Source organism: Petaurus breviceps, unplaced genomic scaffold (assembly GCF_028583685.1).
Source record: "Petaurus breviceps papuanus isolate PSGF00001 unplaced genomic scaffold, PetGlider_PUasm1.0 175, whole genome shotgun sequence".
Classification (NCBI taxonomy): Eukaryota; Metazoa; Chordata; class Mammalia; order Diprotodontia; family Petauridae; genus Petaurus; species Petaurus breviceps.
The window spans coordinates 58980378-59001034 of NW_027185764.1; the positions used below are offsets into that span (position 1 = coordinate 58980378).

Genomic DNA, 20657 nt, shown 5'->3' on the forward strand with positions numbered 1-20657 from the left:
TATAGATAGCTCTTCCCCACTGGGATGGGTTTTCTTTTACTAAATCCGGGAAAACAATAGCTGAGATTGGATAAAATTGGCCCCAAAACTAATCAGCCCCTTCACAGTGCCCACTTACTTCCTCTCCTAATCAGGGACATTGGCATGTACCAGAAGAAGTGAAAGAAATCAATTTAGTGGCACATTTTTGAGAATACCTCAGCAACTCCATCTAGGATATGGAACAGGTTCCTGATTTCAATTATGTTTTAAACTAGAACCACAGGAGTGGCTAGGTGGCATAGAGCACCCTCCCTTGAGTCAGGAGGACCTGAGTTGAAATAAGGCCTCAGACACTTAACACTTACTAGCTGTGTAACCTTGGGCAAGTCACTTAACCCCAATTGCCCTGCCTTTTCCCTCCAAAAAGCAAAACAAAATAAAATAAATTAAAAAAAAAAAAACTAGAACCACAGATTTAAAGTTGAAAGGTATCTCAGAGGTCAGTAAGTTCAATTCCATTATTTTACACATGAAAAAATGGAGGCCAAGATACACAGAGTGCCTTTGCCCAGAGTTACCCAGCTTGTCATTGTCTAAGGCAGGGTTAAAACTCTCTAACTCTTAAGCCTATGGAGCCATTCACTACACCATGTTTTTCTTTGTATATTGACATGTTTGTTGTTGATATGTATTAACAATTTTTAAAAATCAGAAGTCTATTTGAAAAATTATTTCATTGGCAAAGGCATTCTGAGTTCCAAACACCATAAAAAAAAAGGTAGTTTGGATGTTGCAGGCTGGTATACAGTTTTAACTACTTTCATGTTGAACACGTATCAAAAGCCTACTAAGTACAGAAAAACCTACTGTATGATATGAGAAAACAAAACAAGACAAGGTCCCCGCTCTTAAAGGAGTTTACATTTTATAAGTCAGGGGTTTCTTAAAAGGCATGCCCATTTGGTTTGCTAGGCGAGCTGTTAAATTTTGGATATCATATTAATGCAAATAAAATAAAATGTATAATTTTAGTATAAATTTTGCTTACTCAAGCACATAGAGTTGGTAAATGGGTAGGGAACTGACAAATTTAAATGGAGGTAGGTAAGGGACTGGTCCAGGTGATTTCTAAATCTAAGTGTTCATGTATTCAGTGCCTAGATAGCCAATCTCATAAAATAGTACTTCTTTTATTAAAGATAGTGTCTAAACTCTTTACAATTCATGATAATTACCCAAATATAAAAAAGCCATCATTCCAAGTCAGCAATGTCTTCTTAAAACACCAAATATAGAATAATAGTCACTTCAAATAAAAATCTCAATTCTCAGCTGGAAGAGACTAATCAGTTACTTCAATTTATGCATTTTCATTATTTTGAAAATATAATGTTTTTGTCTTGAGTTCAACATCCCAAAATAGCCATAATTCCTGCAAAATCTGCATAATGTAAAATTTCAAATGATACTCAAAAAAGTGCTATTTCCAAAAACAAAGAAATGAAAATTTTAAGGTTACACAGTTCAATATAAAATTTTTCACTAACTTTTAAGAAGTCATCATTATTCTACTCTGTCAAACACACTTAAGGGAAGCAAAACAAACCTGCCCAAATTCTGTCAACTTGCCAGCTAAGACATTTGTACAACACTATGGGATTTTTTCTTTAGGAATTTTGCTATAGGGGAACTACTCACAATTAAAATATCCAAAAATAAACTTCACCAGATGTCAGATGTTGCATTCTAGTGGAATTCTAGAAGCTAATCAGCTTAGTTTTTTTTAAAAACTTACAAATATAAATATACCAATACTGTATTACAGTGGTTCTCAAAGTATGGTCCAGGGAACCTGAAGGGGATCCACAATGTCAAAGATATAATAGGACTAAGATTTTTCATTTGTAATGCAGTAAATAGCAAGATATATATATATATATATATGTATATATATATATATATATATATATATATATAATTCATATCAAAGAAAGCTCTTTAAGCTAAGTCCTCAATAATTTTTAAGAGTGCAAGACTCCTGAGACCAAAAGTTGAGTGCCACTGCTGTACTAAACACCTGAAAAACCCTTTTCATTTGCTAAGGAATACACACAAAAGGATATTTACCTCTAATTTTGAGTTTGCTAAGCTAAAAACAATAACAACAACAACTAACATTTATATAGAATTTCTCAGGTTTGCAAAGTGCTTTATTTGATCCCCACAACAATCCTATAAGGAAAGGTGCTAGCCCCATTTTACAGGTTAGAACCTTAAGGCTCATATCTAGTGAGTCCCTGAGACAAGATTTGAATTCCAGATTTTCTGACTCCAAGTCCAACCATGTATTCACAGCACCAGTTAGCTCATAATTGAGGTATGACCTACTTACTTCCCAAACTTGGAAGGCAATAGTTTAAAATGTAACAGAATACACTTTCCAAGCTCCCTTCGAGATGGGATTTGGGACTTTTCTCAAAGAGTCACCTTCCAATTATCCCCCCAAATCCAAATCCAAGAGTCCCACCCACCATCACCTGTCCCAGCCAGCCTAGAGCTGGACACAGCAGAGTAATACTAATTATTGTCCTCTTGGATTGTATTCCAATGCTGGGCTTGTGGTTATTTTCTATTAACCATACTATTTCTTCCCACATTAATAGAGGCAACAATTAGAACATTACACACAAAAAATAAAATCTAAGATTAGATACTAAAACCCACCAATTTTATGCCCTTTGCCTTTCTTTGTATTGTTAACACAGTGCTTGGGATATAGTAAATGCTTAATAAATGTGTGTTAACCAACCAGATGGCCTCTGAGTCCCTTTCAAGACTAAATTCACCTATTTCATAGAGTTCTATAAGGGAAATGCTATACACATGTGAGTTATTATTATTTTCACAGCCATTTACAAATGATGCTCAATGTCTAAGACAGTTGAAGAAAAACATTTCCAGATCCCACAGATGATGCAGTTGCACAGATTTAATTATGTTAGTCATTCTTATCACATGGCATATGATGAACTGGTACGGCTGACAAAGCACGAAATTTAGTGGGAACAAAAAGCTCCCATTAGCCAGGGCCAGCCTTTATCCAGGAAATACCTGGGAGGCCGGGGCAGTTCTAAGGATGTTCTTGTTAGTGGTTACAAATCACATGAGTTAATATATGCACAATGCTGTACACATGCTGTACAATGCTTAAAGCATTACATAAATGCTCGCTATCAGTTATTACTGGAAAAAGACAGGCCTTTGCTAGCTTTTTTTTTTTCCTGTTCTTCCTCTTCTTTGTTTGAGTATTCATTGTTATATGAGTTGGCTCTTTGGAAGGGCTTGAAATGCAGGAGATGCAAAAACAAAAAAAATCAATAAAAATGTATTTTAAAAAATAAATCCCCTTTCCAAATATAAAAAAATACTGCTTTTTCACTCTATGCTAAGAGCTATGGACAGAAAGACAAAAATCATGAGGTTCTCATCCCTCAAAGGTGAAGTGGATAGAACTCTAGATCTGAAATCTTGAGCATGTGAGTTCAAATCCAGCCTCAGACACCTACTAGCTGTATGACTGTGTGACCCTTAACCACTGTCTGCTTCAGTTTTCTGATCTGTAAAATGGGGAAAATACATGACTTATTTATCTCTCTGGGCTGCTTCAAAGATAAAATAAAATGTGATCATATTTGTAAAGCAATTTGTAAACTTTAAAATAATATATAAATGCCATCATAATCGTTATTTTCTACTGTACGAATATGATGGATATGAACAATTTGTCCTACAAAAATAGACCTATTTTTTCATTCCCTTACCCCCAAGACACTGCATTAATCACCATCCTCTCTAGTACTGGATGTACCTTCTCTCTTGCCTCTGATACAACAGGCTAAAATGAGTAAACATCCTACTAACTTCTTGTTTCTACTGCCAGACTGTCCCCCTGTTGCTTCATTCAGCAACCTTTCCCTCTTCCAAGATCCACACAATTCCATAGATATATATCACCCCATCCAAATTCTGGTAGCATGACAACCCCCATATCATCCACCTTCCTTTGTCAAGGAGTTCACTATCGGCCTTGGTCTTCCTCTTTACTATACCACCTTCCTTTATACTTGAGGACTTTGATATCCATGTCGATGCCTCTACATACTGTGGTTTCCCAGTTCAATCAACCTTCTTAACTTCTTAACTCCAATGACGTCCACCTTCATTCTATCTCAACCACACACAGGGACAGATGATCATAGCCTTGATAGTTATCAAATACAGATATTCCAACACACAAATCCAGAATGCTGAATATTCTTTGACCATAACCTGCCATCCTTCTGTCTTATTCGATTCCTCACCCATTCTTAGTTCTCATTAAAACCTCTCCATTCATTCTATCTCTATCACCCTGTATTCTAGTCCTAGAAATCTTTGGGCTGGAAGAGTCAAGATGCTAGTGTAGAGGAAGGAACTCATCTGAGCTCTCCCAAATTCCTATCTAAACAACTTTAAAATAACTCCTCCAACTGAATTCTGCAGCTGCAGAACCAACAAAAGGTCAAGGTGAAACAATTTTTCAGTCCAAGCCATCTTAGGAGGTTGGTAGGAAAGTTGTCACACGGGCGCAGGCAATAACAACTCTATCCCCTCAACATCAGCAAGCCTTAGAAATGGTTGTGTCAGTGGAGGTGGAAGTTTCAGAAGCTCTCAGGGCACAGACTGCAAGGGGGTTGGACAACTGGTCAGACAGAGTTTACAGGGGACCCTTTGCTGGCACTGGGTTCGAGATGCTACTACGTTCCTCATCTGTAGCTTCAGGTAGCAGTCCCAAGGTGAAGAAGAATACTATGGTGTGTGGCCACAAGGAAACAGGGACTCTAGCCACAGTTCTAGGGCAAGGAACAGTACTTGTGGTCCCTCTTAAGGCAGCAGGGAGTCTGGTCTCAAAAATCCACTGGAGAGAAGAACCATTGAAGAAAAAATTCCTTAAAAATGAGAAGTGGGAATCTAATGACTCCATGAGATATCAAGAGATATCAAGAGACTTAAATTATTAATAGGAGAAAATGTGAAATATCTCATTAGAAAAATAACTGACCTAGGGGTGGCCAGGTAGCTCAGCAAGTAAGAGCACCGGCTCCAGTGTCGGGATGACCTGGGGATCAAATCTGGGCTCAGATACTTAGCACCACACCCAGAAATAACTGGCCGTGTAACCTTGAGCAAGTTACTTAACCCCGAATGCTTAAAAATAAAAAAAAAAAATTTAAAAAGTAAAAAAAAAAAAAAGAAAAATAATTGACCTGGAAAATAGATAAAGAAGAGATAATTTAAAAATTATTGGATTACCTGAAAGCCATGATAAAAAAAAAAAGAGTTACACATCATCTTTCAAGAAATTATCAAGGAAAATTGTCCTGATATTCTAGAACCAAAGGGTAAAACAGAAACTGAAAGATTCCACTGATTACCTTCTAAAAGAGATCTCAAAATGAAAACTCCTAAGCCTTTTCCAGAGCTCCCACGTCAAGGAGAAAATTTTACAAGCAGCAAGAAAGAAACAGTTCAAGTATTGTGGAGTCACAGTCAGGATCACATAACATTTAGTAGTTGCCACACTGAAGGATCAAAGCACTTGGAATATGATATTCCAGAGGACAAAGGAGCTAGGATTAGAAACAAGAATCACCTGCCCAGCACAAATGAATATAGAACTTCAATGGAAAAAAAATGAAAATTTAATAAAACAAAGAACTTAAGTATTCCTGATGAAAAAAAGCAAAGTTAAATAGGAAATATCACTTCAAATAGAAGACTCAAGAGAGGCACAAAAAGGTAAAACATAAAAAGAGAAATCATAAGAGATCTAATTAAGTTAAAACTGTTTACATTCCAATATGGGAAAATGATACTTGTAACTCTAAAAATTTTATCATTATCAGGGCGATTAGAATGCATATACATAGAAAAGTGTAGGAGACAAGATATTTATTTGACTGCCTACCAAACTGAAGGTCTACAGAGCTGTTGTGTTGACCTCATTTTTGTATGTGAAATCTGGAGAGTCTCTGAGCACCATGCCAGGAAACAGAAATTGCTTCCATTTGAATTGTTTTAGGAAGATTTCTGAAGATCACCTGGCAAGATAAGGTACCAGAGATATGGAGGTCCTTTGGTCCTTTGTGGAGCTAACCGCCAAGCATTCAAACTCCACTGCAGAGTGCAATTCTGATGGGCTGTCCACATTGCTCAAATGCCAAACCTAAGTTTGCATAAAAGACTATTTACACTCATACAGAAGTCAGAAGAAGCGATATAGGGGCAGCTAGGTGGCACAATGAGTAAAGTGGCAGCCCTGGGGTCAGGAGGACCCGAGTTCAGTTCCAGACTCAGACACTTAACACCCACACAAAAAAACTAGCCATGTAACCTTGGTCAAGTTACTTAATCCCAACTGCCCTCCAAAAAGGCAAAAAAAAAAAAAAAGTGATACAATGCACAATGACACTATCAAAGTCTCTCTGAAGAAATTTGTATTGATTGTGAGACATAGAAGACACTGACACAGCCTCCCCCCACCCTCCCACCCCCAGCATGGCATGCCTGTGTTGAAGAAGGTACTGTGCTCTATGAGCAAAGCAGAATTGCAATAGCTCAAAAGAAACATGAAATGTGCAAATTTAGAGACATTTCCATCATGTGGACTACTTATGCCCAACCTGTGGTAGAACCTTCCCAGCTTGCACTAGTCTGATCAGCCACAGCTGGACACCTTGACCTTGACATACTGATGTCATTTGGGTCCTCTTTGAGAGGTATGGACAACAACCCAATGAACATAGACAGAGCGCGCAGGTGTGGGTTGACTATGTGTGATGTGACTATGATGGGATTATTTCAAGAAATCTCAGGGTTACATATAAGTAGCTCAACTTTATGCAGTCCTCTACTCTTGTGTCTCTTGCCCCCTTGTCCTATTCACCACTACTCATCCCTTTCCACATCACAATCCTAAACTATTCCTAACAGATGACTTCCCACTCCTACATATGAGATGCCAGCCATCTCTGGAAGAAGTCACACAACTGTGCTCATTACATCGCCTTATTTCAAATGGACCTTCACTGCTATCCAGAAATTCTTCTTACTCTTCCCTAAATGACTCCTGTTGTACTCTCCACAGATGTTCAAAATCTGCTCTCCTCAAGCTATGGACCTACACATCACCAGCTCCCTTGTTCCTCCCAGCACAAAGCATGACCTCATCTGTACAGAGAAAATAAAGTGCATCCACGAGTTCCCTCTTCTTCCAAATTTTACATTTTATATCTCCCCAATAACATCCCAAATTCCTGCTCCTTTGTTCCAGCTTCTGACAAAGAGGTGGTCCTTCTCTTTGCCAAGGCTAACATGTCTACTTTTACCTTTGGTTCCACCATTCCTTCCTTCTCATCTCCTCTAGGAGCTTATCCCCTAGATCATCCCCTCTCTAATCTTCAATCTCTTTTAGTCCACTAACTCTTTCTCTGCTGTCTATAAACATGCCCAGATATCCCCCCTGGTAAAAAAAAAAAAAATCAAAAAACCCTTCACTTGACCTTAACATTCTCTCATTGTTTTCTGCCTACCTCTGATCCCTAGAGGAAAAAAAACCTGTCTACATTCACTGGTTCTATTTTTGCTCAATCCACACTTCTCAACCCCTATCATTCTGGCTTTGAATGCCAATGTTCTACTCCAAGCCAAAGATCTTTTCCCTTCTCAGTCTCTCTGACATTGCAGACCACTCCTTCCTTCCTCCTGGACACTCCCTGAGTTTTTTGTGATACTACTCTCTCTTATTATATAGGACCTACTGTGTGCTGTGCACTGTGCTAAGCACTTTACAAATATTATCTCATTTGATCCTCACAGTAACCCTGGGTATTATTATTATCCCCATTTTACAGTTGAGGAAACTGAGGCAAACACAGGTTAAGTGACTTGTCCAAGGTCACACAGCTATTGTGTGTCTGTAGCAGTAGTATATGAGGAGGCTAGATTTGAAATCAAGTCTTCCAGATTCCCAGGCACAGTGCTCTATCTACTTCACCACCTAGCTGCCTCTAGGAAGGCTACATCTAAACAAATGATTCTTAAATCGACATATCTTTCATCTCCCAAAAACTCCAGTCCCACACCATCAACTGACTTCTGAAAGTTTCCAACTGGATGTCCCACTGACATTCCAACATTTTCCAAAATAAAGAAGTTACTCTCCCCTAAAACCTACTCCTCTTCCTAACTTCCCTATTTCTTTCAAGATACCAGCATTCTTCCAGCTCCTCTCCTTCAGAGAAGGATTTGGAGGCATCCTCAACTCTTTCCTCTCCTTTGCTCCCCACATCCAATCAGTTGCCAAGAGCTGATTCTATCTCCACAACATCTCTCGAATTCAGCCTCTTCTCTCTTTGATACCACCTCACTTAAGAACCTCTCCTCACCTCTTCTCTGGATTATAACTATTTCAATAGCCTGCTAATTGGTTTGCTTTCATTCTCTTCTCTCTATAATCATTTTCCACAAAGCTGCCAAACTGATATTCTTAAAGCACAGATCTGCCCATGTTACTTCCTTGCTCAAGGAACTCCAATGTCTCCTTATTACCTTTATGAAAAAAAATACAAAGTTCTACCTCTGGCATTTGCAGCCCCTCACAATCTGGCTTCAACGTATCTTTCTAGACTGAATTCACATTACTCCCACACTCACATACTTAAGGGATTTAGGCAAACTGCCCCTGCCTCTGCACAGCCTGTCCTTGAGGAGGCATGGAATGCTCTCTCCAGCTCCTTCAAGGCTCAGCTCAAGTATCTTCTCATACAGGAAACCATTCCTGATGGATCAGATATTAGTGATAGCCCCCTCCCCTTTCCAACATCGATTCATAAGTTGTGTTTTCTCCCAGTAAAATTTAATTTCTTTAAGAAATTCCAGGGGCTGTTTGATTTTTTGTCTTTATTCCTAGTATAATGCCCAACAAACAGGTATTTTATAAATGTACACGCATTTCAACAAGCAACAAGTATTTATTAAATACCTACAAAGCAGAAGGTAGTAGGTCAGTGATTTTTTTGCCTTCCAATAGTTTCTATTCTATGGTATGGAGGTATATAACAGGAGGGAAATACAAAAGAAAATTTGAGGAAAACATTAACAACTTCTCTAGGAGTTGTTTATTCTTCCTTTTTGAAGAGGACCATGATATCAGGGAGGTGATGCTATGACAAGTGAATTGGATTGAAGAGAGGGAGGACCTTGCAAAGTCACTAGACTCACTCTTTCCTCTGGAGCCTTTTGCATCCAGTGGCAAGATCAGGAGTGTAAATGGCTCAAATTAAGACCTTGGTCTTCTTAAGCTAAGGTCTTTCCCAGGTCTCAGTTTGACTATGGCAATGCCCATTCAGTGATTAAAGCTAGGTAAGAAATGAGGCAAAGAATCAGAGGAGGCAGTAACGGAGATTATCTAAAAGGAAGATAAGACCAGTGAATACAGCACCGGCCCTGGAGTCAGGAGAACCTGAGTTCAAATGTGACCTCAGACACAACACAAAAAACTAGCCGTGTGACCTTGGGCAAGTCACTTAACCCCAATTGTTCTACCTTCCCCCTTAAAAAAAAGCAAAAAAAAATTTTTTTAAAGGAATATAAGGATTCTGAGAAACTGAGAGGAGGAGGAAGTGCATTCCAGACAAGAGACAAATGAACCAAGGGAGGAAATGGACAGCTATTAGTCCAGTCTGTCTATAATATACTAGATATGAAGAGAGACTAATGAGAAATTTGGCTTGAAAAGTAGGCTGAAACCAGACTGTGGTGGCAGGGGCATAAGCTCAGGCTAAAGAATCTGTGCTTTTTAACTAGACAGGGAGCCATGGAAGGTTATTTGATCAGGGGATATCAGACCTGTAACTTAGAAAAAATTACTTAATTTAATTTACTTAATTTAAGAAAAATGGGAGATTGGAAGCAGGTGATAAATGAGAGCATTATTACAAGAATCCATGCTAGAGAAGGGATGAGGGACTGACTTAGTATGATATTAGATAGGAGATGTTTAAGAGCTAATATTAATCAACAAGACTTGGCAACTTGGAAATGGGGGGAGGGAAGGATGAAGCAGAGGAAGAAGTCAAGGATGTCTGACTCTGTGGTTAGGATCTGGGATGATGGTGATCTCATGAGGAAATTATAGCAAAATTGGGAAGAGGGGCAGGTTTGGGGGAAAGAATCAGTTGTCCTTTTTAGATGTGCTAAGTATAATTTTATATATTCCTACTTCAAATTTATATTATTATTCAGTTTTTATCTGGGAAAGGACACCATTTGTAAGAACTTGGAAAATATAAAAACCTCTAAGGAACCCACAACTCATGAACTATTAGAACTGTCCCTCTGAAAGGTCAATGTGGTCACTCATAGCTTATTTATTATTTCCTGGGTTGCTTATAAGATAGCAGCTTCTAATAATAAAGCTACAAATTTTCATCAGCGAATTGTAGCACATTCACTTTGTATTTGGAAGAGATCACAATGGAATTTTCCCCAACTCCTCTCACTTCCCCCAACCATTAAAACCAAAACAAAACATATCTCCGTAGGTTCTGCCCTATCGGTAAAGACTCCTCCCTCATGTAAATACTACAGAAGAAAAAACCAAGACATCTGTCACTTACAAAGGTCAACCATGAATCTTTATAAGGTAAAATAACAGAAACTAAGTGCCTGAAACAGACTCATTTTGGCGAATCTTCATAAAACTAACCTACACAAGGTGTATGCAATACACACAATGTATTGCATATTGCATTATGCAATAGCCACTAATCAACATTCAAGAATTTAAATTCTGCACACAATTCCAATTCTACATTACCAGATATAATCCAAATTGTGGCCCAAATAAACAATAATTTACCATCTCCTTCGTAGCCCAATAAATTTAAGACAAGCACATAAACAATACATTAAAATATGAACTGCGAAATTTTCTGGAACCAAGCAAAACATACACAAACTTTTCCTTGAAAAGGTCCCTAAATGTGGACCAGTTAATTTTAATTCTAATCCCTCTCTCCTCTTTGAAGAAATAAAAACCACACCTCCAAACCCCACCAACCCAGATTTACATTCATTTAATTCTATTTTTAAGAAGATCAAAGTCTTGGGGAGGCTGAGGGGAGTAGGAGGAAGGGGAAGATAGGGAGAATGGAAGAGAAAAGACAATTTACATCTGTTTCCTGTATTCTGACTGCTTTAGCTGAGTTGAGGAAGGACTACTTAATCTTTTCTTCCCACTGGCAGAAATAGTAAGAAATATGACCCCAACTCACAAGTTCATCCATAAAACCATCTAGAGAACTCAAGGCTCTATATACTGCCTTCCTGAGAAACAGGATGATCCTGATAAGTCATAAGATTGTAAAGAAGCAGGCAACCAGCACTCATGAAACGTTTACTACGTGCCAAGCACTGCGCTCAGTACTGGGGTCAGGGAGGGACGGACACACACACGCGCACACGCACACACACACGGAAAAAAAAAAAAACAAGCATGATCAAGAAGTCACAACCTGAAGGAGGAAAATCGATGCTTTGGATCCCAAGTTCCCTTCCACTAATCCAAGGATTCTTGGTCCCTTTCCAAAGTATAGTGAAGGTAATGGACCCCTTTCTCAGAATGTTTTTAAACACATAAAATAAAATGCATAGAGTTACAAAGGAAGCCAATCATACCGAGAGATACATCAATATATTTTTAAAAACAAGTTCACGAATCCCAAAGAACCTCTGGATGACTAGTCAAGACTATTTAAAGGTGACTGATGGGGTAAGCAGCCTAAAGGACCACATGGCCAGTCCTATATCCCCAAAGGACTGAGACTTGAAGGGTACAGTATGTTCACCCCAACACCAAGCCGAGGTGGGGGAGGGGGGAGGGAGAAAGGATGCATGAGAGGGTAATTAGCTGCAGAGACCCAGCTAGAGGCCAGAGGAGTGGGATGGAGGAGAAATTCCCTCACACAAAATGGTGGAGCTTCCACGAAGCTGGGCGCACCTGGGGACGGACGCAAGGCTGCCCCTCACCTCCCACGCCAGGGCTGTCTCCCGGAGCTCGGCCTTGACAGCCTGCTTGCCGCACCCGGGGCGTGGAGAGCGTTTCCCTGGGACGGGAGTGCCTAGCTAAGGACGAGGCCAGGAGAAGGTATGTGTGTGTGGGGTGGGGGGGTTGGAGGGGCTGCGGGCCCAGGGAAGGAAGCCACCCCGAGTCTCACTTACCTCGGCTGGGCGCGCCCTCCGGACGCACAGGAGAGGAGCCAGGGAGGAGGCGGAGCCTCGTAGAATGAATGGAGCGAGGGGCGGCTGCGCTGCTGCTGCAGCGGCGGCGGCTGCGGGCAGGCGCGCCCCAGGCCAGCGGCGATCACTGTTCCTCGGCAGTCCCTTCCTCCTCCTCCGCCGCGGGGGAGGCGGCGGCTGGGACGCCGAGGCTCAGGGCTTCACTGCGCCCAGGGCCCAGTTCTGCGCCTGCCCCTCGTCCTACTCGCGTGCTGCGCCCACAACTGCGCCCGCCCCTAACTCCCCAGCTGACTCAGTTCCACGGTCTGTCTGTCTATCACTCAGGCCGGCCGGCAGTCTGTCTGTCAGGCAGCTTGTGCCCACCGCTCGCCCCCTCCGCCAGCCACTGACGCACACGCTGCAACGCCCCCAGCCTTTAAAGTCGTATCTCTCCCCCACCCCACCACCAGAGCCACCAACCCCACCATCGCCTTCCATCTCTTTAATCCCCTAATCCCCCCCACCGCGGTCACGGTCATGGTCACGAGGGGATGGCAGTCGCAGATACGCTCCCAACCCCCACGCATGAACCCGCCAGTGGGAGCCACTGACTGGGAGGAAGGGAAAACTGCTATGGGAGAGACTTCACCATCACTAACTGTCCCCCTCGCTTCCAGGAGTAGCAGTCTATGCCAGGACCTGTGTAACTCCCATTCCCCACTCCCTCTTCACCCCTAGCTCTCGGCTGCAGCCTGAAGGGGGGAAAATGACCAAGGCGTCGGCGCAGAAATAGATACGAATATATAGCATTGGATGTTATGCCTGATTTGCGTATTGTTCGTTTTAATGTCAACACGTCTAGGATGTCCATCCCTTCTTGCTCCTGCTGCGCAATAATAGATATGAACATAATGCTTAATTTGCATATTCTTCCTTTAAGGTCAAAATGTCTAGATTGTCCATCCCTTCCTTCTTCTGATGCTTCGCTCCACACCTCCCTCCCAGGTCTCCCAGATCCTAACTGCTGTGTCATAATCAACTCCTCCGGCAGTGAAATGTCTACTCAGGAATTGCCCAACCTTGCCTGCTGCGCTGTCCCCAGCCTCAATCTCTGGATGGGGAGAATCCTTTCTATCTTCGCCAGTGGGATTAAGGGAAGACACAAATCGTACAGGAAGACCCACAATTTTAATCAGAATGGGAGGAGCAAATCCAACTTTCACCTCGAATGCAAAGAGGAAGAGAGATCTTGGGCTACATTTGTGTTAAAGAAGGCTGAGAATTCTTTCACTTCAAAGAAACCCCCATAGCCCTTTATTTCATTTTTTTTTTTTTTGGTGACTTTCAAACAGACCTTACCTCGGAAAAGGCCCCTAGTTCTCTTCCGAGAGCAGGGGACCATTGTCTTCTAAATTTTACTCTTGAAAAGAAGACCTTTTAAGAAATGCTCTTCAGGCAATAATAATGAAGAAGAAGACAGTAACCATGATTTTTCAGGTAACGTAGGTTTTTTTGAAAAATCAAGATGTGTACAATGTCATACTTAAATTTTATTTTTAAAAATTTATTCATATGTAAAATGCCTACAGAAAATTAACAACCTCGTGTCAGGCTCAGTGGCAATTCCCTTACCCATGAATTGCCTAAGGCTAACCAGATGTTATCACTCTCAGCCTTTGACTATTTTGTGAATCTCCTAAACTCTCCGCCCCGGGATTCTCCTGCTTTCTCCTGGAACTTTCAGTAGTTATGCAAAACAACTTACCTGCTGAAACCGCAGAAGGTTCACGCCCCCCCCCCCCCACTACCACCTGCAGCCACTTTCCCTCTGCCTAACCTCTCCCACCCGCAGGTCGGCCATCCCCCCCTCCCTCTTAGTACCCTATAGGAGCCCTGTTTCCAGTGCCTCCTTGGGTACCCAAGCACTTGCCGTGTAACACCCCAAGCTGCAGTCTCTGGCCCTGATCAAAGACCTCAATTGTGCTATTTTGGCTGTTTTCTCTTGAATTCAGGTAGACACAGGCATTGAAGAGCCTCCCAAATTTTCAGTCATTTTGGAAATAAATTCTTTATCCTAAACTGGAAAGAATTTAGGATTCTATTTCAAAGGTCAAAATTTTCTTTCTTTGAATATTTTTCAGTGACTCCAGTAACATGTTAAGTATTAAAAAAAATTTGTTGCATTATTTATATTAATCGAGCTTTCCGAGTTTTGTATTTTGTAACATATTTCTGTGTGTACATGCACTGTACAACTTTTAAATTTAGAAACAAATCTCCCAAATGTACCATTTTAAACTTTTCTTTGTCAAGACACTACCCACTAATAAAGTCAATAGCAATTTTTTGAACTACTATTTAATATTTATCATTTTTTTTTAAAAAGGAACGATGGTATAATGGACCAACTAGTTCTGACTTCAGTATTTGAGGCTCAGATTGAATGACCCTGTCTCTGTGCACCCATATCTCCAGCTAGAAAAGAATCATAATTTCCATCAAAATATTTTGTAAGATGCTTTGAGGCACTTCAGAGAAGAGCTTTATAATGATTACATTTGTTTTTATTGCATATTTATTTTCACTGTTCTTGTGTTCAACTAAAAAGCAGAAGTGGAGGAAAAGAGCCTTTAGTGATCTCCCTTAATGGTAGTGCCTTCTCTCTTATTATCTCTGATGTATCCTATCTGTATCTTGTTTGTACATAATGGTTTACATGTTTCTCCCATTAGACTGTGTGCTTCTTGAGAGCAGGGACTGGGTTTTTGCCTTTGTATACTCAGGTCTTAGCACAAGGTCTGGCACCTAGGAGGTGCTTCATGGTTTGAATTATTGAATAGTTATGTGCATTTAGCTGTCTGGTATACAGGAGCTCCTTTCCTTGAAATTATCTCAGAATAAGGAGAGAAGAAAAATGTGGAGGAGGGCAGTTAATCATGAATGCTATTTTCAGAAGTAAAAATACAAAGTTTCTTTGGTGATCCCTAGGGAAAAGGTGCTGGGGAAGCTAAGTGGAGAAAGAAACCATGAGGCTAGCCAAAAGGCTTCAGAGCAGAGAGATCCCAAAGGTTGATTTTAGGGGTGGGAAACGCTATCAGAATGACCAAACTGTTAGAATTTAAGGCAACAAAGACTTTGACTCAGTTAAGAAGCCAAAAATGAGATCAGTTGGAGTAATACTTAAAGGTCTCAATCCAGATTGAGAGGGGTGGGAGTAAGATCAATTAGGTCTCCCTACTGAGCCCTCTTTTCTTCACCCTTATATTTCACTTAGTGATTTCATCAGGAACCATATGTTTAATTACTATTTCAATGCTATTCATTCTCAAATCTATCCTGCCCCAACTTTTCTTGTGACCTCCAATCTCATTTTGAACTAGATGTCCAGTATACTTCTTACTCCAACATGTCCAAAACAGGACCCATTCTCTTTCCCCTAAACCCTCCCCGTCCTTTTCTTGTTCAGCCCATTCAGTTACATCTTACTCTTTTTTTTTTTTAAAGCAATCAGCTTAAGTAACCTGCTCAAGGTTACACGCCAGTTATTTCTGGGTGTGGTGCTATCTGAGCCCAGATTTGATCCCCAGGTCAGCCCACACAGGAGCCGATGCTCTTACTCGATGAGCCACCTGGCCGCCCCTTACATCTTACTCTTAATGACTCCTTTTGGGGTTTTCTTGGCAAAGATACTGGAGTGGTTTGCCATTTTCTTTTCCAGTTCATTTCATAGATGAGGAAACTGAAGCAAACAAGGTTAAGTGACTTCCCCAGGGTCACACAGCTAGTAAGTGTCTGGGACCACATTTGAACTCAGGTCTTCCTGACTCCAAGCCTACTGCACTATCCACTGGGTCACCTAGCTGCCCTCTTCCTACCTTCCCTGTTACACTAACAGGCAACATGCTTGGGGTAGACACTCCTCTAACTTCCCCTGGCACAATGGGAACAATTTGTTCCAAAGGCCATGAAGGTGACTGAAGCAGGCAATGTAGAGAACTTAGAACTTGGTCAAATATAGAAGATGCCAAGGTCATATCCACTGCATCCCAGCCATAACCAGTCATCTTGAGTTTTATCCTCCCACAGAACATGGGTGATGACTCTGGAAGGGAGAGTGAAACCAACAGCTTTGTGTGACTGCCTTAAATTCAATGCATTGCAGGAGTCAAGACATCATCGTGTGATGTCACTGGCCCTATTCAAAAACCGAAGGAGGAACAACAGAGGGCAGCGTCATCCTCTCAGTCCCTCAGGTTAACAATATAGATGTCATCCTGGATACCCACTTATCTCTCAGCCTCCATATCCAAGCTGTTGCCAATGCCTGTCAATTTCACCTTTGCAACATCTCTCAAATACTCTCCCTTCTCTCTCCTGACATTGTTACCAGTTTGGTGCAGATCATCATCGCCTTACACCTAGATTATTTTTATTTTGTTTGTTTTGAGGGGGGAAGGCAAAACAATTGGGGTTAAGTGACTTGCCCAAAGTCACACAGCTAGTGTCAAGTGTCTGATGTGACTCCCGGTTTGAACTCAGCTTCTCCTGACTCCAGGACTGGTGCTCTCTTCACTGTGCCACCTACCTGCCCCTCTCACACATAGATTATTTCAAGAGCCTGCTTGTGGGTCCACCTACCTCAAATCTCTCCCTAGTAAAATCCATCCTCCCTTGATTCACTAATGTAATTTTCCTAAATTGAAGATTGGATCTGGTCACTCCCAATAAATTCTAGGATTGGAATTGCCTCCAGGATCCAATACAAAACCCTCTGTTTCATATTCAAAGCCATTTCTAATCCCATCCAACCTTTCTCCCCAGAGCTACTCTTCCAATCACTGACATTGGCCTCCTGGCCCTTGAATAAACAAGACAGTCCAACTTTTCCAACATCCCTGGTCTGGCTGCATTTGGTCTGTCTCCCCTATGCCTGGGATGTTTTCCCTCCAGAATTTTGCCTACTGACCTTCCTAGCTTCCTTAAAGTCATAACTAAAATCTTACCTCCTTTGGGAAGTTTTCCCCAACCCTTTTTAATTCCAGTGCCTTCCCTCTAATAATTATCTTCAATTTATCTGATATATGTTTGCTTTGTATATATTTCTTTGCATGTTGTCTGTCCCACTAGCCTGTGAGTTTCTTGAGTACAGAAACTGTCTTTTGCCTCTTTTTTTTAATCCCCAGTGCTTATTAGCACAGTGTCTTAAAGGCACCTAAAAATATTTATTGATTGAAATAATATTTGTATACTTGATAATACGAAAAAAAAAGAAAAGAAGACAGGGTCAAGAAGAATTATTTCTACTTTAGTTTCACACATGCAAGAGGAAGAGTAAGTGAATAATCTTAAAAGCTATGTTTAGATGGAAGAAAAGTAGAAGGAAAAGAAATTAGGGTAAAAATCTTTAAAAGGTTGATGAGGTTTGGGCTCTGGGAGCCCCCTTGAACTCTCCTTGAGTCCTTGGGGGTACTGGCTCTGGGAACCTCCCTTGGACTCTTCATTAAATTGTCTCATTTGATGAGGCATTTGCATGAGGCAATAAGCCTCAGACACTTAACACAAAACTAGCCATGTGACCTTGGGCAAGTCAACCCCAATTGCCCTACCTTCCCCTCTCCAAAAAGCAAAAAAAAAAAAAAAAAAGAAAAGAAAATTAAGACCATTATAAGAAGCTATAATCCCACTTGGAAAGATATTATTATTGTGGTTCAGTTTTCTTGGCAAAGAGCAGTTTGCCATTCCTTCTCCAGCTCATTTTACAGATGAAGAAACAGAGGCAAAGAGGGTTAATTGACTTGCCCAGGGTCACACAGTTAGTAAATGTCTGTACCCCTCTGACTCCGACTTGGAAATATCTTGATGTCTTTGTCACAAAGGATGAGAAGGCTAAGGTCCTGTACTGTGCTGTAAAGTTAGAGGATGAACAGAATAGAACCACATGACCCAGAATGGCCCTCATTGGAACCATAACAGTGAGAGTGATTGGGGAACATTCAATAATACAAAAATCGCCTTCTATGACAATCTAGAGTAAGAGGAACAGCAACTGATAGATTGAAGAAAATCCTATGACACTATACAGAATACACATCCTGATGCTTTCTCTATTCCTTTGTATGCTGCCACCCAGAAAATTGTTCATTTCCATCCAAAAAATCGTTGTGATCTAAAAGTCATCATTTCAGCCTATGTTAATCAATTGGTAGCAGTCATTCATGATTACTTTCATAAATCCTGCCCTGGATGCAATGGGAAAATTGTTGGTGAATTTAGGGGAATTTTACCCAATGTGTTTGATACCATCAAAGGAAAGGAGAGGGAACTTGAGAAAGGAAAAGGAAAATAAAGAAAATAAAGATAAGGAAGTGAAAATTTTGGTGGCAGGGCCCCACTCCAGGTGCTTGATGCCTTGGGGTGCCAATTAACTCCTTTTTGTCTTATTTCCTGAGTTTGCCTTTAATGGACCAGGGTGAGTCCCAAACCAGGATTTTTCCTTTAACAACTAGGATTTGATTTTTATCTCAAGTTCTGGGTAGAGGAGTAGATAAGAGAAGGGGCCTCACAGCTTAAACCCAAGTTTGTTGTTCAGTCATTTTGAGTTGTGTCTTACTCTCCATGACCCCATTTGAGGCTTTCTGGGCAAAGATACTGGAGTGGTTTGCCATTTCCTTCTCCAGTTCATTTTACAGATGAAGAAACTGAGGCCAACAAGGTGAAGTGTCTAAGACCATATTTGAAGTCAGGTCTTCTTGACTCCAGACCTGGTGTTCTATCCACTGCACCACCTAGCTGCCCCTTAAACCCAAGACCTGGGTTTAAATCCTGCCTCTGAAACTTACCTTGTGACTCAGGACATATACTTAACCTCTGAGTCGACCAGACAATTTCTAAGACTATAGACTGTGGAAAAGCTGCCTTCATGGATGAGCAAAGGAAGTTTCTTCACCTGGAAGTTCCCTATACCAATGAAATCACAGATCCTTGCAGGTATTTAACAAAGGTATCCAAAAAAATGAACAAAAGATATATTTCTTAAGTTTAATCTGCATTATTAACATTTTCTTAAGTCTTGATAACCAACAAAATAAAAAATCAATCCATTTTGTAGCATTTATGGATTTCTGAGGTGTAACTAAAAATTCAACAATCGACCCATGTAAGTCAATTAGAGCTGGCTGTAGGACCACAGGAGCCAGGTGGTCTCCCACCTGTTTTGGCAGCCATTTTAGTCAGAACCTGGATTTTTTTGACTTATGTGAACTGATGCAGAGTGAAGTACGCAAAACCAGGAAACCAATATCCATGCTCACTATAACAATGTAATAACTCCTCCTATACAGAAGGAATGAAATAAAACCCCATGCTGTGTAATCATAATGACCAAGGTTGGTCCTGAAGGGGTGCTTGGGTGTTTGTGCTTAGACCCCAATTCCAAGATCACATTTCTCCCTAGCTGCAAAACACTATCCCTGATAGTTTTCTGCCCAGTACAATGACACTATGCCTAGCAATTACTCATGAGTGGGTTCCAGTAAAACATCTTTCCTCATCACAAGAACAAACTGACCTCTGAAGAAATTCTCTTGTCAAAATAGGACTATCTTGTAACCACAGAATTATCATGTATTGATTCCCAAAGTTATTGTATTCAATTCAGAGGTCAAGCTATAGATATCAGCTCTCAAAGCTATCTTTCTATGGATATAACAAACCAAAAACACACCCCTGAGAAACCCCTTTCCCTGGTTTCCAGTAGTGAATAATGCCTGTGACCTAGGTTATAAATTATTACCTAATTAGCATATCTGTCAAATAATCCACTACTTTTCCTATATAAACTTTAGCATCATTGCTGTTAAGTTGCAAGTTCCTTAAAGAGCTCTGTTTGACATATGGGTGTTAACAATAAACCTTTGGTAACTTGATTTAAGAATGCTTGAGTCTGTGAATTGATTCCAGATTACCCTCTCCTGTACTTCAGTCCTTGAGGGGTTCCTGAACCCCTTAAACCACATCAGTCCCAGAAGACAGGTGAGAAAATCCACCTCCCTTATGTCTTTGAAGTGTTGGGGCCCACAGATATGGAATACTGCTTATTCTGTCAAACATGATTGATATATTAATTGGTTTTAAAGTGTTTTTTTTTCCCTCTCTCTTTTAAAAATGTTTGCTATAAAGGAATAGCTTATTGAGTAGGAGAGGTGGGGAGGCATATATGCTCAGAAATAAAAGTAAAGTTAAAACAAAAAATATAAATCAAAATAAAATTTAAAAAACAATGTCCTTTTTAGATGTCTTTCCAAGGAAGTTGTAAATTCACTAAGGGCAGAGACCATATATAATTACTTCTTTGAATC

At 40.6% G+C, this 20657-nt stretch overlaps 1 protein-coding gene across 7 annotated transcripts in view; it reads right to left on the bottom strand.

Moving 5' to 3' along the window:
- Positions 1-13476, bottom strand: part of FAM169A (family with sequence similarity 169 member A) — a 65320-nt gene extending 51844 nt beyond the window's left edge. The window contains exon 1 of one of the 7 annotated variants that reach the window (XM_069085181.1): positions 13380-13476. Coding sequence is in view for 1 of the 7 variants with exons in the window: in XM_069085175.1 (XP_068941276.1) it covers positions 11358-11369 (12 nt within the window). In the remaining 6 variants the exon portion in view is untranslated. The other 6 variants (XM_069085176.1, XM_069085177.1, XM_069085178.1 and 3 more) reach the window with 6 other exon arrangements.
- Between the last annotated feature and the right edge of the window lie 7181 nt (positions 13477-20657).